This window comes from Thrips palmi, unplaced genomic scaffold, assembly GCF_012932325.1.
Source record: "Thrips palmi isolate BJ-2018 unplaced genomic scaffold, TpBJ-2018v1 HiC_scaffold_17, whole genome shotgun sequence".
Taxonomy (NCBI): domain Eukaryota; kingdom Metazoa; phylum Arthropoda; class Insecta; order Thysanoptera; family Thripidae; genus Thrips; species Thrips palmi.
In genome coordinates, this window is record NW_023144626.1 from 11,025,863 (window position 1) to 11,043,416 (window position 17,554).

The 17,554-nt window shown below is 45.5% G+C and overlaps 1 protein-coding gene and 1 long non-coding RNA gene across 2 annotated transcripts in view; both read left to right on the forward strand.

Moving 5' to 3' along the window:
• The first annotated feature begins 4,039 nt into the window (after positions 1 to 4,039).
• The window catches only part of LOC117643891 (zinc finger protein 26-like), a 22,166-nt gene continuing 8,651 nt past the window's right edge, over positions 4,040 to 17,554 (forward strand). The window contains exons 1-3 of the mRNA XM_034383049.1: positions 4,040 to 4,101; positions 4,173 to 5,281; positions 7,334 to 7,420. Coding sequence (XP_034238940.1) covers positions 4,194 to 5,281; positions 7,334 to 7,420 — 1,175 coding nt within the window. The 5' untranslated portion in view covers positions 4,040 to 4,101; positions 4,173 to 4,193. The remainder of the gene's footprint in view (positions 4,102 to 4,172; positions 5,282 to 7,333; positions 7,421 to 17,554) is intronic.
• LOC117643900 lies at positions 7,715 to 11,280 on the forward strand. The gene is made up of 3 exons (XR_004587650.1): positions 7,715 to 7,855; positions 11,089 to 11,152; positions 11,224 to 11,280. It is a non-coding gene; the product is annotated as an uncharacterized LOC117643900 (long non-coding RNA).

Consider the following 17,554-nt stretch of genomic DNA (forward strand, 5'->3'; position numbering starts at 1 on the left):
TGTCGAGTGCGTTACGCTGCGGTATGAACCTGAGAGGGCGGCGTTAAGTCACGCGTAACACTCAGAATGTGAGAGGGTTAAAGCTGTGCTTTCATGAATAATTTTGTGCAACGCTACATCGGGGCGGTCTGGGCCAGCGTAATGCTTCGCAACTATGGGCGGAGGAGGGGGGACGTCTTCAACTGGGTTGACGGCAAACCGTGGTTTGTCGTAATAGGCTTCGCCATTGCGAACCTGCACCAGTTTCGACAATCCTTTCAAGAATTTGGTTTTTACACTTCGCTTTTGGCCAGCGGCGCTGAGCGGCCTTCGGCAGGGTCCCCTGATAGACATCGGCGCGCTTATCGTCGTGATCTCTAATCAAAACAGCATGCGGTGTTTGCATTTGTTGATAGGCAATCTCAAATTGTGTGAAGGCAGAACTCCTAATATGTTTTTGGCCCACATCCGATAAATAATAGGGGGAAAGAGTCAACCTGTGTTGCGCGATATCCTGGTGTTCAGTCTATTTTTTAGCAGATGATACCTTTACTTAAAAACATACCTAAAATAACAGGAAAAGTAGCGATATTCATCGGCAACTTTGGCCCGTCCCGTACATTAAGAAACGTACAAATTTCGCAATGTTTGACCCTGACGGGAACTAAACCTGAGTCTGGGGTTAAAATAAATGTAGTTTTCGTCATCAGCACCCCCAAAAACATCAGAAACTCAAACAATGCAAAAACGCAAATAAAAAGAATGTTCAAAAAATACCCCGCTGGGATTTGAACCCGGGCCCGAACTTCTCCGATTCGCTCGAAAATGGCACCATTGGTTTTTTCTCGTCGCCCCGATTCCAAAAATACCCCTACATGCCCTTCTAGCTGCATCCGTTGCCGAGATCCTCCTCGACCCCATGTAGACCATGATGCACCTGCAGGAGCGCCCCCGGGGCTCGGATCGGATTTGCTGCCACCGGGCGGTTCTTAGGGTCACCCAAGGAGGCTGCATACCAAATTTGGTCAAGATCGGACCGCGGGAAGTCCTCGGAGGAACGAACGAACGAACGAACGAACGAACGAACGAACGGACGCACAGCCGGGATCATACTATATGCCCGTCCCTCCGTCATTTTTTTTACAAAAAATGAACGGGACGGGCCAACTACAACAACAACAACAAGACACATAAAGGTGTCAGCTAGCTTTTACCCCATAGTCCAAATACCTAACAATATAATGGGGCCTGACTGCCGGGGCGGGATGGTGCGTCTGGCTGGCTGTGCCTGCGGCGCAGCCCGCGCGGAATTTGACTATGGCACCCTGGCATCCCCTCCTCGCGCGCGACGGCCTGCGCGCAACATTCACAATCCCTCCCCGGCTACAGCGGGGATGCATGTTTTGAATGTGCATGAACTGATACTTTCTTTACTACCCCATACTACCCCGTAGAAGGAAACGAAACGAGTATCATCTGCTTTCATTAACGTTCGTTGAATCATATTTTTTGTATGTAACGAATCCCCGGACCGTAGATCGAGGAATGAAAGTGCCGCTGTTGCGCTGACGTCCCACCTCGACTCTTTCACCTTCCCTGGCCTTATTGCAAGGTCTGAAGTGAGGAGGAGCGAGGTCCTAGGCACAACCGTTCAGGTCAAGGCAGGATTTGACGGGTCGTTCGATTTTTTTCTGCCAGAAGGTATATAAGGATTTTCCCCGTCAAATCCTGCCTGGAACTGTTCGGTTGTGTCTAGTACCTGGCTCTTCCTAACTTCAGACCTTGCAATAAGGCCAGGGAAGGCGAAAGCTAGAGTAATCATCTGCTGGTCGCAGGGATCGCTGACGAGAAAACATGGTTTTAAATGGGGAAAAACCATTTTTGCTTTTGAGCCGGTATGTAAAATCGTCTCAGGTCAAAACGCATAAAAGGGGTCATTATTTTTCGGTCTAGAATAGATTTCTGAGCGAAATTAGGCGATCGGAAAAACTTCGTTTTTTTTGGCCACCCTAAAGTAGGCGTATGTGCATGCGCAGAAGCGCGAGGGGGTAAACACTTCAAGAAATCGTGTACAGACTACTCGGTATTACGCTGAATTACGGGTGTATTACGGCCCTAAAATGCCAAAATTGGCACATTTGACCCAAAAATAGTATTACGATCACGTGTATTTCGCGTAATACACGGTTTTTGTGTACAGGGTATTACGCGAGTGGTTAACCCTCTCGCAGAAGCGGTTTTATTTTTCTAACTTCTGTTCTTTGACTTCCGGTCCAGGGATTCGTTCCTACACCCAACTCTTAGTGTTCTTGTTATTGCTAACTGGACCAATTCGAGGGGTCCTATTCCAGTGGTTCCGAGTGGTTCCCAACCCCGGGGTCGCGGAAAAATTTTGTGGGGTGGCCGGGGTCGCGTGGGGTCGCGAGTTGGCTCCTGAGGGTCGGTCTGTGGGGAAACCGCCAGTGCGGAAATATGGAAAAACCGACGGGCGTTTGGTGTTTTTTGGCGCTTCCAAGCGGAAGCCGACGCATAGAATACAGGTTCGTGTAAGTAAAACCCTGCGGAGGGGATTAACTCGTCCCCAGTCAACCGATGGAGCCTGGATTGCTCGTTGACTACCATGTTCTATTTTCTTTCCTTCCGCGAATCCTCAATGCTGTATGTTCATGCGGCCCGAGTGGAGGCAATCCCCAATGTCAAGCGTGGTATGCCTATACCCACGCCAATGCCCACGCCAATGTTTTTAAAAGGCCCGCGCGGGCGGCACAAAAGAGTACCAAGCTCGGGTGTCAAAATTAACACAGCAATGCAGCTGTCATTTGAAAATTAAAATGTCTTATTACAAATTTCGGCCCTCTATTTTAAATGCACTTAAACCCTCTAAATTAGGTCAAAATTCAATCTGAAAGTTAATTTTCGGAAAATCCCCCCCCCCAAAAAAAAAAAAAAAAAAAAAAAATAACAGGAAAAGTAGCGATACACATCGGCAACTTTGGCCCGTCTCGTACATTTAGAAATGTGCGAACTTCACCTATTTTCCCGTCGGGATTTGAACCTGAGTCTGGGGTCAAAATAAATGTCTATTTCGTCATCAGCACCATCAAAAACATCAGAAACAATGCAAAAACTCGAATAAAAAGAATGTTCAAAAAATACCCCGCTGGGATTTGAACCCGGGTCCGAACTTCTCCGATTCGCTCGAAACTGGCAGCATTGGTTTTTTCTCGTCGCCCCGATTCCAAAAAATACCCTACATGCCCTCCTAGCTGCATCCGTTGCGAGATCCTCCTCGACCCCATGTAGACCATGATGCACCTGCAGCAGCGCCCCCGGGGCTCGGATCGGATTTGCTGCCACCGGGCGTTTCTTAGGATCACCCAAGGAGGCTGCATACCAAATTTGGTCCAGAACGGACCACGGGAAGTCCTCGGACGAACGAACGGACGGACGGACGCACAGCATGCATCATACTATATGCCCGTCCCTTCGTCATTTTTTTTACAAAAAATTAACGGGACGGGCCAAAAAACAAGAGGTCGTGTGGGGTCGCGTTATTTTGTTCCTGGGGTCGCGAAAAATTTTGGAAGCCATTTTGGGGTCGCGGGCTGAAAATGGTTGGGAACCGCTGTCCTTGTGTGGTTGTGGTACTTGCACATCACAACCACACAGTCCTCAAAGATTTTATCTGGGCGCCCCCCCCCCCCAAAGACAATCTTATCTTAAACGCAGGTGAATTTCACATATCATTGATACATTGATCATTTGATACAGCTATACATCAATATAATTTGTGAGTATGCATGTTCAAGTAAATCTAAAGATGGAAGATCAAAGAAACCATAAGTGCATGTAAAAATGTTTCGCTTACCGTCGTATTTATTCTGACTGACCAAAATGAGTGAAATTTGCAGGCGTTTAAGATAAGTGTCTTGGGGCGAACGCCGAGATAAGATCTTATGAAGCGGACCCCTCGAATTGTCCACCGTTTGGGGAATCTGTGCAGCGAAGAATTTCACCAGCGTCTACTCCTTTACCATATTTATTTCATTTTGTTGCAGAATAAGACCCGAGTCGGTGTACACCGTTACTCTCAGCATTTTGAGGTCTTCGCCTGCACCTAAGGTATGGTCAATTTCCTCTAGTTCCAGTGGGCAAACCTGAAGTTAGACTAATTGATCTGAGTGTTCCAGCAGGCCCTCCCTGCCAGGCGCATCATGGCCCTTGAGAGTGCACAGTGCGGCGAGGAGGCGGCATCGTCAGCGGCGCCGCGTGCTCCACGAGGAAAGCGTGGAGGGCAGCAGGCGCTCCACTGTGCAGTCTGCGAGAAGGAGTTCCGATTCAACAGTGGCCTCCAGGCGCACTTGCGAATCCACACCGGGGAGAAGCCTTTCGAGTGCACGTTCTGCGAGGAGAAGTTTGCTCAAAAGAGTCACCTTACAACGCACCTTCGCACCCACACCAAGGTGAAGCCGTTTGAGTGCGTAGTTTGCCAGAAGAAGTTCTCTCAAAGTGGGAATCTAAAATTGCACCTTCAGACCCACTCCGAGGAGAAGCCCTTCGAGTGCGCAGTTTGTCTGAAGAAGTTTTCAGTGAGTGCGAATCTGAGAACGCACCTGCGGATCCACACAAAGGACAAGCCATTCGAATGCACAGTTTGCAAGAAGAGTTTCAGGACAAGTAGAGATCTTAGAACGCACCAACGGACCCACATCGGGGAGAAGCCTTACGAGTGCCCAGTATGCAAGAAAAAAATCACTGCAAGTTCGAGTTTGAGAGAGCACCTTCGCATCCACACTGGGGAGAACCCTTTCGAGTGCACAGTTTGCAAGAAGGGTTTCAGGAAAAGTGGAGATCTTAGAACGCACCTACGGACCCACACCGGGGAGAAGCCTTTCGAGTGCGCAGTTTGCAAGAAGAGTTTCAGGAAAAGTGGAGATCTTAGAACGCACCTTCGGATCCACACCGGGGAGAAGCCTTTCGAGTGCACAGTTTGCAAGAAGAGTTTCAGGACAAGTGGAGATCTTAGAAGGCACCTACGGACCCACACCGAGGAGAAGCCTTACGAGTGCACAGTTTGCAAGAACAAATTCACTGCAAGTTCGAGTTTGAGAGAGCACCTTCGCATCCACACTGGGGAGAAGCCTTTCGAGTGCACAGTTTGCAAGAAGAGTTTCAGGAAAAGTGGAAATCTTAGATCGCACCTACGGACCCATACCGGGGAGAACCCTTTCGAGTGCACCGTTTGTAAGAAGAGTTTCAGTGAATCCGGAAACCTCAGAAGGCATCTCAGAACCCACATTAGGTAGGAGCCTTTTGAGTTCTCAGTCAGCAAGAAAAAGTGCAGCACGAGCAGCAACCAAAAACAGCACACCCGGACAAACCAAGGAGGAACTATCTGTATTAGGTCAAGTGTGGTTGCAATGTATTGGTTTTTGCTTTGTTCAGTACAAGTACAAATCCCCTCTTAGGACGCTTTCTGAATTCGTCCCCATCCAAGGGCACCCAAGTGTAAGAAATGTTCCCTTATAACTCAAAAATAACAGGTGTTGAATCAACAGGGTTGATTGCAAAACGAGGCGCTCCATTAAATACTGCCAATCATTAGTTGTTTTTTTAAATAACTGTTTTAAATTTTATTGTGTTAAGCAGATAAGTCTTTTTCTAGGAAAAGAGGAACATTGTCAGAAGACTTGAAATAATACACATCTATGCAGACCAGTTCAGAGCAAAGGCTGTGAAATAAATTGACTTGCTTCTAATTTCTAACTAGCTTCCCGGTTATTCTCCAAAAAAAAAAAAAAAGTAACAACTGATGGACAAACCAAATGTGTTCAGAACAGCTCTGAAAATATCTTATTACAACGAACACCTTGTTTTCAGCGATATTTGATTTAAGTCTCCAATGGGTAAATTCCTTAGTGAGGTGCTGAGAACAGCCCCAAATGTAGAAAACTTTTGCTTGTAAAACTTTTACTGTCAAATAAATAAAAATCATTTTCTTAGGAATCTTTATTACAAAATTACGTACTACACAAATAAATCGAGAGAAAGCAGCAGCTTTTAAAAAAAATACGATTTCAAGAAATCCTAGGAGTCACGAAGTCAATTTGCATCTTGTCTACCTGCAGTCAAAGAAATTTTTCATTTCGAACGTGCTATTTCAGCTTTTGGAGTAGCTGTACAGACCCAAAAAGAAGCTCGGCTTTTGGTCCGCCCTGTTTTTAGACGTAAGAATCATCCTAGTTTCGAATCCCACTATGGAAACAATTGTAGCTCAAAATTGAAAAAGTCGTTTATGTCCGCGTTTTTCGGGATCGGCCGCACTGTGCGGCTCGTCTCCCCCCACTCCCTTTTTTTTCCTTTCACGAGTCGAGTTTTGCCATGGAATCGGCGATTTTGACAGCAAATTTCTCACAATTGGCCGTTAACTTTTTAACCACATTTCAACATCAGAATCAGCGTTTAAAGTTGTACTAGTCAGCAAAATCTCATTTAAATCCTATAGAAAATTTCCGAAATGCATAAAGGGCCACACAAATTGAATCTCGGGCCGGCTGAATCCTGGGTATAGTATAAGGACCGCAGCTCCACTTGAATTGTCTCCAAATTCCGCCTTGTTTGGGAGAACTAAGTTGTTCATAGGTCCCATCGTAAAATAAAGCCAAATTCAATAAAAATATTGTTTAAAAATACATAATTACTTGGGCGACTTAGGACGGGAATCAACATGGGTTGGGACGGGATTTCCTCGGGGACGTATTAGGCCGGGTACGAGTCGGTCGGGACGAGTTGTCCTAGACCCAACATGGTTCCGTAATCTACTCCAACGTAAAGATTTAAATCACAGAAATCGTCTACAGAGTGACACTAGACTTATGAAAATTTTCACAGTTATTTCTTAGGCTTTCTTGACAAAAATGCAATTGCATCATTCATCTGATTGGATGAAGTTTACCCTGCAATCAGTTTTTTGTGTCTCCTGAAAAATGATGAAAATTGAGCTATCCCCTTCGTCCGCTTCATGGATCAACTGTGTGGAGCATTTCACAAGTGCTGAAGCGGAATCGACGGGAAGTAAACAGCACGCATTAGAACCTTACGAAGTACTTTGAGCAGGGACAAACTACACAGCTTCTTATGCGGAGACATAGTTCGTTAATCACGGAGTTTTCTTTTTGAAAACTCATGTATCCTTGTGTAGCCTGAAAAAGGTTAAAACCGTTTCAGAGTGTTGATCCTGAAATTGCGTAACCGCGAGCGTTTCCCTTCCGCGCGTCCTCTCTTCCCGGATGTCCACACGGTGCATTCGCAGGATCCGTTGCCCTTCTTCAATTTCTCTCCACTTCCGTTGCAGAGTTCGTGGCACACTTCGGGCCGTGAAACGCAGCCGCAGTGTTCCCAGCGGTCCCTCGTCGGCTTGCCCAAGGCGGACTTCCCGAAGGTAAGTCGCAGTTGGCACGCGAGGAAGAGATAAGGTGCACCCGCGCGACGGTAAGGCTGCACTGCCAACGGGGCGCCGAGGAAGCCTGCACGCTAAATGTTTGAGTACAATTTTGTACTTGCTGATGCGTAGTTTGAAACCTCTTTTTTCACATAATTATGCCCAGATCTGTTTAAATTTATGGACTTGTACGAATAATATGCAAATTCAACTTACATGCACATAATCGTGCAAGTTACACGTACAAAATTGTACACAATCATTAAGTGTGAGTGTTTGTGCAGGCATTTCCACCAGGGAATCAGTTCGCTAGATACGCCGGTCACCCTTGTTTCCGGTCACTGTAAACGTCTCGATCCACCGTCAAATGTGCTTACGACTTTAGGATTTCTTTCTGGTCGTCCGGATTAGCGTGAAGGAAAGTCGGCGAGGAGCGTGAAGCATTTCCGATCTACGTTGGGCTAACTTGCAAAGGTGAAACAGGACAAGTGGCCATGGATTTGAGTTCGTCTTGCCAGTTGCGTTTGTTTGGGGACGTCCCTTTATTACGGTGCGCTCTTCGAGGCAGGGGGATCGAGTGCGTTACGCTGCGGTATGGACATGAGAGGACGGCGTTAAGTCACGCGTCACACTCAGAATGTGAGAGGGTTAAAGCTTTGTTTTCATGAATAATTTTGTGTAACGCTACATCGGGGCGGTCTGGGCCAAGCGTATTGCTACGCCACTTTGGGGGGAAAAGGGGGGTGGGGGCGTCTTCAACAGGGTAGACGGCAAACCGTGTGGCTTGTCGTAATTGGCTTTGCCATTGAGAATCTGCACCAGCTTCGACAATCCTTTCAAAAATTTGGTTTTAACACTTGGCTTTTGGCCAGCGGCGCTGGGCAGCCTTCGGCACGGTCCCCTCATAGATATCGGCGCGCTTATCGTCGTGATCTCAAATCAAAACAGCATGCGGTGTTTGTATTTGTTGATTGCACCGTTAGACAATTTTGAATTGTTTGAAGGCAGAACTCCTAAAATGTTTCTGGCCCGCATCCGATAAATAATAGAGGGAAAGGGTCAACCTGTGTTGCGCGATTTCCTGGTGTTACATGTATTTTTTACTCGTTCTTTACACACCACTCATTAACATACAAAACTCTAGAACGAGTATTGTGTTCAAAAATGAGTTTTGGGGGGACATCTTTCATCTCAGATCTCACAGCATGTGGGAAAATGAGAGTGGTGTCAAATGAAAGATGGAGTGTCAGTCGCTTGATCGTAAATGAAGTTTTTTTTTACTTGCAATGAGAAATATTGAGAAAATGAACAGAAAAGAGAGACGTTTTTAGTGCATTATGTGAAACTAACCTCTTTTCACGTGTCTGTATCTTTTGATGTTGAACGCCACTGAAACGCAAAGAACAACAACATTGGCACGGGATCTTTGGTCAACAAAAATCTAGGAGGGTTTTTTGCAAGTGACTATGGCTAATTTTGGGACATTTGGTATTAACGAAACATTGTTTGACCCTAACCATGATACATGTCTCAGAACTGCAAGCTGTGTCGTGTCATCTTGTCAGATGAGAGATGAAACAATAAGTTTCACTTGACTGCTTTCTAAAATGTGTCTAGAATGTGTCCTTCTGAGGGTTTTATGGAAAAAGCAGGTTTTTGGCACGGACTCACGGACTCTAGCGTAAATTCGATTATGCATGAGAATCGATATCTCGAGATATCGCGATGCATCGATGTTCCCTGCCTGAGAGGAGAACCAACCGGAAGCGTTCGTTAAAAGGCAAAATTACAAATCGTCAGAGGACAACTCATGTAACGATCAGCTACTGACACATGAATCTAGCTTTTTTACGAACGAGTCTCTCCCATGTGATATCAATTCTTTGATGTCTTTCCTTCTTGTTTTGTATGTAACGAATCCCTGGACCGTAGATCGAGGAATTAAAGTGCCGCTGCTGCGCAGACGTCCCACCTCGACTGGAAGTAGGCTAGCACTGTTATCCAAGTTGTGATACTTTCAACACAAAAACGTATGATAATATCCAAAATGTGATTCCCACGAATCATTGCTCCCCAGATGCGATGACTTTTGTATCACAAAATTTTTGCAATGATCATCGCACATTTCTGCAATGAAAGTAGGAATTATTGCACAAAAATGCGATGATGGCAACACAAAATCTGCATTCAATACAGTTTTTTGCAATGATCATTGCAAAATTCTGCGATGCAGCAGCTCATCACACCTTTTTGCAATAATCATCACAGAAAAGAGCGATGAAATTTATATCGCGCTGAAAGTGCGTTCTGCATCGCAAATGAAATAATCGTGAGGGTGGCCCAAAAAATCGAAGTTTTTCCGATCGTCCGATTCCGCTCAGAAATCGATTCTAGACCGAAAAATAAAAACCCCTATGTTTTGCGATCTGTCCTGAGACGATTACCGGCTCAAAAGCTCAAAATTGTTTTTATCTATTTAAAACGCCAAAATTGTCATGTAAATTGCAATTTTCATTGGATTTTCAAAAGCGAGACGGCAAAATCTTCTGTTTTCAACGGCGAACAAATTACGTTTTCACCAACTTTTTGTCAGACTTCGTCTTCAGTATTCTGCTAGCGATTTTCGCTCAAACAAAAAACAACATATGTTCACTATTTTGAGATATTTTTCTTGTTTCGGACGGCTGAGATCGGCCCTTGTCCACTTTTTTATCTTACCCTATCCCTAAATAACCCGACCACGTGAAATGGAGGTGTGCAAATCAATTTGCCTACCATCTGGGGGCATGCATTTCGTATTGTTTTTAATATAAAGAAAAACCTGTCGAGCTCTGAGCCCGCAATTTTTCTCTGATCTTCAAACCCTTGGTCAGTTTTTTAGAGCATGCAAAAAGATTTGCATCATTTTTTGGCCAGACTGCGTTTTAAGGTCCGTTTCTGCTTGAAACATGCAGTAATCGCCCAATTTCGATTTTTAAGTCACGTTTCGACCTTTTTTCTCGTCAGCGATCCATGTGACCAGCAGATGATTACTCTTTCACCTTCCCTGGCCTTATTATCCCTGGTCAGAGGTTAAGAAGAGCCACGTCCTAGACACAACCGAACAGGTCCAGGCAGGTTTTGACGGGTCGTTCGATTTTTTTTCTGCCAGAAGGTATATAAGGATTTTCCCCGTCAAATCCTGCCTAACTGTTCCGTTGTGTCTAGTACCTGGCTCTTCCTAACTTCAGACCTTGCAATAAGGCCAGGGAAGGTGAAAGCTAGAGTAATCATCTGCTGGTCACAGGGATCGCTGACGAGAAAACAGGGTTTTAAATGGGTAAAAAACCATTTTTGCTTTTGAGCCGGTATTTAAAATCGTCTCAGGACAAAACGCCAAAAAAGGGGTATTAATTTTTCGGTCTAGAATCGATTTCTGAGCGGAATTGGACGATCGGAAGAACTTCGATTTATTTTTTTGGCCACCCTAAAGTAGGCGTTTGTGCATGCGCAGAAGCGGTTTTATTTCTAACTTCTGTTCTTTGACTTCCGGTCCAGGGATTCGTTCCTATTCCCAACTTTTAGTGTTCTTGTTATTGCTAACTGGACCAATTGTCCACCGTTTGGGGAATCTGTGCAGCCAAGAATTTCACCAGCGTCTACTCCTTTACCAAATTTATTTCATGCAGAATAGGACCCGAGTCGGTGTGCACCGTTACTCTCTGCATTTTGAGGTCTTCGCCTGCACCTAAGGTATGGTCTATGTCCTCTAGTTGCAGTGGGCAAACCTGAAGTTAGACTAATTGATGTGTGTGTTCCAGCAGGCCCTCCCTGCCAGGCGCATCATGGCCCTTGAGATTGCACAGTGCGGCGAGCAGGCGGCAGCGTCAGCGGCGCCGCGTGCTCAACAGGGAAAAAGGCGTGGAGGGCAGCAGGCGCTCCACTGTTCAGTCTGCGAGAAGGAGTTCCGACTGAAGAGTGTCCTCCAGGCGCACTTGCGGATCCACACCGGGGAGAAGCCTTTCGAGTGCACGTTCTGCGAGGAGAAGTTGCTCAAAGAGTCACCTAACAAGGCACCTTCGCACCCACACCAAGGTGAAGCCGTTTGAGTGCGTAGTTTGCCAGAAGAAGTTCTCTCAAAGTGGGAATCTAAAATTGCACCTCCGGACCCACTCCGGGGAGAAGCCTTTCGAGTGCACAGTTTGCAAGAAGAGTTTCAGGAAAAGTGGATATCTTAGAACGCACCTACGGACCCACACCGGAGAGAAGCGTTTCGAGTGCGCAGTTTGTCTGAAGAAGTTTTCAGTGAGTGGAAGTCTGAGAACGCACCTGCGGATCCACACAAAGGACAAGCCATTCGAATGCACAGTTTGCATGAAGAGTTTCTCTGAGAGTGGGAGTCTGCGTGTGCACCTTCGGATCCACACCGGGGAGAAGCCTTTCGAGTGCACAGTTTGCAAGAAGAGTTTCAGGAAAAGTGGAGATCTTAAAACGCACCTGCGGACCCACACCGGGGAGAAGCCTTACGAGTGCACCGTTTGCAAGAAGAGTTTCAGGACAAGTGGAGATCTTAGAACGCACCTACGGACCCACACCGGGGAGAAGCCTTACGAGTGCACAGTTTGCAAGAAGAGTTTCAGGAAAAGTGGAGGTCTGAGAATGCACCTTCGCACCCACACCGGGGAGAAGCCTTACGAGTGCACCGTTTGTAAGAAGAGTTTCAGTGAATCCGGAAACCTCAGAAGGCATCTCAGAACCCACATTAGGTAGGAGCCTTTCGAGTTCTCAGTCAGCAAGAAAAAGTGCAGCACGAGCAGCAACCACAAACAGCACATTCGGACAAACCAAGGAGGAACTATCTGAACTAGGTCAAGTGTGGTTGCAATGTATTGGTTTTTGCTTTGTTCAGTACAAGTACAAATCCCCTCTTAGGACGCTTTCTGAATTCGTGCCCATCCAAGGGCTCCCAAGTGTAAGAAATGTTCCCTTTTAACTCAAAATAACAGGTGTTGAATCAATAGGGTTGATTGCAAAACGAGGCGCTTCATTAAATACTGCCAATCATTAGTTTTTTCGTAACTGTTTTGATTTTTTTTGTGTTAAGCAGATAAGTCTTTTTCTAGGAAAAGAGGAACATTGTCAGAAGACTTAAAATAATACACATCTATGTAGACCAGTTCAGAGCAAAGACTGCGAAATAAATTGACTTGCTCCTAATTTCTAACTAGATCCCCATTTATTCTTAAAAAAAAAAAAAAACAACTGATGGACAAACCTCATGTGTTCAGAACAGCGCTGAAAATATCTTATTACAACGGACACCTTGTGTACGTCCCGGAGGGGGTACGTCCAGCTCCTACCCTGTCCGGGGACATTTGATTTAAGTTTTCAATGGGTAAATTCCTTAGTGAGGTGCGGAGAACAGCCCCAAATGTAGAAAACTTTTGCTTGTAAAACTTGAACCGTCAAATAAATAAAAATATTCATTTTCTTAGATATCTTAATTACAAAATTACGCACTACACAAATGGATCGAGAGAAAGCAGCAGCTTTCTAGACTAGTCTTCTTTAATTTTTCAAGGTGCCCAAGAATATTTAACATTACATGACTAATATTTTGATCAAATTTTAGGCAATCCGAAAGAAATTTCGCAAGGAAGAAAATTTTAACCTTACTTCACTATTGTCAGGGTCTGAATTCCGTCGAAAAAAATGAGGTCACTGAACCGAACTCTTCATGACTCCTTTTAATAAAAATAAAGCGCATAGAGGGGCGACTATCTTTGTTCTTTAAGGAGTCTAAGTTACACAAGTAAACTCCTTTGTCTTTAACTATCAGTAAATTTGGAGGGCAGAAATAACCTCGTGTAACCAGAATATATATCTCCTAAAAAGTTCTACTGCAATGCACACATTGCGCAGGATTCACCGTAACCAACGTCCAACAACTTTGGGATTTAGTAAGTTACAGGGAACAAGGCCCTGTAAAATTTCAGTGTACAAATCCAATGAACTTCGGTGAAATTTCGACAAGTTTCAGTCGAATTTCAAAGACTTTCAGTCGTATTCCGATGCATTTCGGTCAAATTTCGTTCAATTTCAAAAAATTTAAGTGAATTTTACATATTTTATGAATTTTGGTGCACAAATTTGGCTGGAGTTAGTTCCCCTTGGGGCAAATGCGCGATTTTTTTCAGCAAGCCTTAGCTCCTGGGGGGGGGGGGGGGGGGGGGGCAACCCACTTTGCCCCCCTCTGCGCCTGCGCGCGTGCCTATGTAGAAAACATAGGCCGCGTCACCCCGTGTTAAATGCCAGCTAACTAACACGACTGGCGGGTAGGTTGCCTACTAATCTGATTGCCCCCGGCTGTGGCCGACGCGTTCACCTTAGGTGTCCAGTGATTAAGCACGAGCCTCCCTCACGCAGCCCCTACTCGGGAGAAGCTCCAGTTACTTCTACAACCACCGTACCGGAAACGGAAACACCTGAGCTCTCTCTGCCGAATACCCCGCCGCGAAAGAGTCCGCGTGTGCCCGAGTACTCAACCAACCTGAGTGTCGTTACTTCACCATTCACGAACCCGTAGAACACGCTGCGGTTAGGTTGTAACGAGTGATCAGTGCAGTGAAGCCTTGTGACCGAGGACCGAGTGCATAGCATTCCCTCGACCCGGTTTGACCCCGCGGCGAGCTGGATTAGGCAGCCTCACACAGCAGACCCAACGTCACCACGCAACCCCCGGCCTCCGTCTGAAAACCGGCTTTGCTGCCACCTGGCGGTTCTAAGGGTCGCCCGAGGAGGCTGTATACCAAATTTGATCGAGACCGCACCACGGGAAGTGCTCGGACGGACGCACGGACGGACAGCATGCATCGCATTCCCGTCCCTCCGCAGGTTTGGTCTTTTTTTACATGAAAAAGAAAAAAACACGGGACAGGCCAAAAACTTAACTTTTACTCATAAGGATTAAGTAAGTTCAGGCAATATGAATCTGCAGTCCATAAAAATTAAAGTCACGCGCGCACCTCTGCGAAGTGACCTTACCATTCTGAAACTTTGCAGTGCCGATACGTAATGCTATATAGACCATAATGATCTTCCGCGTCATTCAAGTACCTAATTTGTTGTGGTTTCCCCTGCACTCAGTTTCTTCTGGGAAATAACGAAAATTTAGTTTGAGATTACGTCCGCTTCCAAGATCTCGTCACTCTCCTGTAAGAGATAGCCAACGGTGAGGTAAGCGCCTCTGGTTGGACTCTGAGTGAAGAAATTTCCGCGGAGACACATCAGAGGGTTCTAGCACTGGAGAGCTACAGCTTTGTTCACAAGCTTGCACTGCAAATTGGATGGAAAGACTTCACGCCAAAATATGGCGAGACATGAAGTTTCGCCAAGTTTTGGTCAGACCTGAAAGTCTCGTCAAAATTGGGTCAGACAAAAAAGTCTCGCCTCAAAACGGACAGACACAAAAGTCTCGGTGAGACTTTAGTGTCTGACCGCCACCTGAAAGCCGTAATGAGCCGATCGGTTACGTCCTTAGGGCCGTGGTCAGACACAAAAGTCTCGTGGTGAGACTTTTGTGTCTGACCGTTTTGTGGCGAGACTATTTTGTCTGACAAAATTTTGGCGAGACTTTTAGATCTGGCCAAAACTTGGCGAGAGACTGGAGTGGACACTGCGAGAAAAGATCACGGTAAATCCTGTACTGATTACTCCAGACTTCACCGTACTTTTTTTTAACAGGCAATACCGTCGTTTTTTTCAGGCAATACCGTACTTTTTTCTACAGGCAACACCGTACTTTTTTTTACAGGGAATCCCGTACTTTTTGGCCCGCCCTTCTATTCAAAAAATAGGGTGAGGGCCTATGCATTTGCCTTTTGTGTCTGTGTGTTGTTGTTGTTTTTTAGTTGTTGTTGGCGTCTGTGTACAAGGAAGGAGTTGAGCTAGAGTAACCAGATTTGGAGGGTATTCAGGAGTACCGTCCAAAAAATAATCCGGTGGTGAAAATCCCGCCTGGGTCGCACAAGGGCTGCTGCAGGTGCATCATGGTTTACATGAGCGGGAGGGGGATTTCCGCCATTACCGTAAACCGGGGTAACTTGAGACAGCAAGGGTAACTTGAGACACTTCTGCTTTTCCTCCTTTTTTGAGCTGCCACCTGGCTCGGTACATTCGGAGGTCAAAACTGCCCTAGCACTTTTCTTCATACTTGTTTGGAAAGACGATTAAGCGTTTGAATGGCGGGTTAGGGCCAGCTGGTCAGTTCTATAACGATTTTTCAATTTTAGTAAATTTACAAATTTTAGAGAAGTGTTACAAGTCTTCCTTGGTACTCAAAACACGTCTCGCTGGGACCCAAATGACTATAGTATCTTTCAACCCTATTATTTCAACATTCTAAATGCAGCTTTGGTTTTGAGGGAAACTCATCATTCATCGGGTAATACTGAATTTTATAGAAAATGGTAACTGTGCGGGGTAACTTGAGACACCAAATTTCATTGAATTTGACGGAAGCTGAGTGGCGTAACTTGACACTGGCACCTCCATGTACTACAGGGTGATTTAAAGTAACGGACCTCTCCGTTCTAAGATCAAAAATCAAAACTAAGCCGCATTGGATCGCACGGAAAAAAATCCCTTAGTTGTGACAGCTAATGCATTGGCTGATATGGGGCCAGCCAAGAATCAGCAGTCGTGGTAACTAAAAATATTCTAGCAGCATCAGCAATCATGCTGGTCGCGACAGCCAACCACTTTTGTTGTGCTAGCTAATACCTCAGTTACAAACGCTAATAAACTTTTTACTCTCCGAAAAATACTGAGACGGGAATAGAACCCGGGACTACTGGCTGAGAACCGTGCTCGGAGGCACTGAGCCACGGAAGCACATGTGTGTGTCGTATGGCCTGCCCCAATGTCACTCCGGGTGGAGGGCCGAAAAAAATACTTCGCAACTTTGATCGCAGTTGAAGTAAAGCTTTGAGGGACTGCATGTTTTGCGCGTGCAGCAAACCCCCATTAGTTGTCTCAGCTAAGAACCCACGCTGGATCAGTAAACGTGGGAGTGGTCTCATGGCAAACACTATCAGTTGGGGTAGCAAAAGCATCATGGTTTTCATAGCTGAACCTCCTACTGTCTGCCTTAGCTAATTTAAAATTTTTAGCCACGGCAATGAGGGTTTTGTTTTTTAGCTAAGATAATGACTGCGGTAGCTGAGAACATTAGCTGGCGCCATATCAGCTAACACATAAGCTGTCACAACGAATGCTCAGCTGTAAAAACTAAGATATTTTTTCCGTGCGGGAATCACTTTTTTGGGGAGCGATAGCGAGCGCCGTGTTTGGGGGTACCAAAAAGTGCTGGTCGTCGTCGTCTGTCTGTCTGTCTGTCTGTGTGTCGTAACTCACTCACGTTTTTCAGCAACTACCGCACAAATAGTTTCAAAATTTCGCACCGGAAGGCTCCTAAATCTCCCCCAGGGGGGGTTTATCTTATATTCACGATTACTATTGTTTGAAATATTCAAAACATCTTTTTGAATTAGGTTTTTAGCGTGGTTAGGTTTGGGAGTGCTTTGGGAGCTCGTAGCAATTTTTCATACTTGCGGCCGCGACTCTTAAAACGGGACCTGTCAAAACATTGGCAAATAAAACAAACTAAAGAGCAGAAGGGCTTAGAAGTGAGTACGGTCATAGTTTTTCGATATTTAGAATGATTTAAACCCCTCCGGAGAGTCAACTCAGTGAAATACGGGAAAAAGAAAGTGACAATTATTTCGCGTTTCGTCCCTCCGTCCACCCTCTCCCCCCCCCCCCACAGGGGAAAAGTTTTAGTCAGTGGAGTGTGTTTGAAATTGCAAGAATGATTTGGTCTTTTTAAACCCTTTTTGAGTGCATTTCCATTTATATTCCAGACACTATATTTTCAGTTGTTTGCTTTGCTCAATAACAGTTAGAAAATATATTAATACATTCTATGAGTACAAAAACCCGATGCTAATCTTTCCAAAAAAAATAGTCTTTGCTGACTCTTGGCTTGATTCTGGGAAAAGGCTTTATTGCAAAGCTGTCAGTTTACTATAGTACTAACCTTAAAGAAAACCCTATGATATCCGGACGTTAGCGGCGCATACCGGACCCACCTTGCAA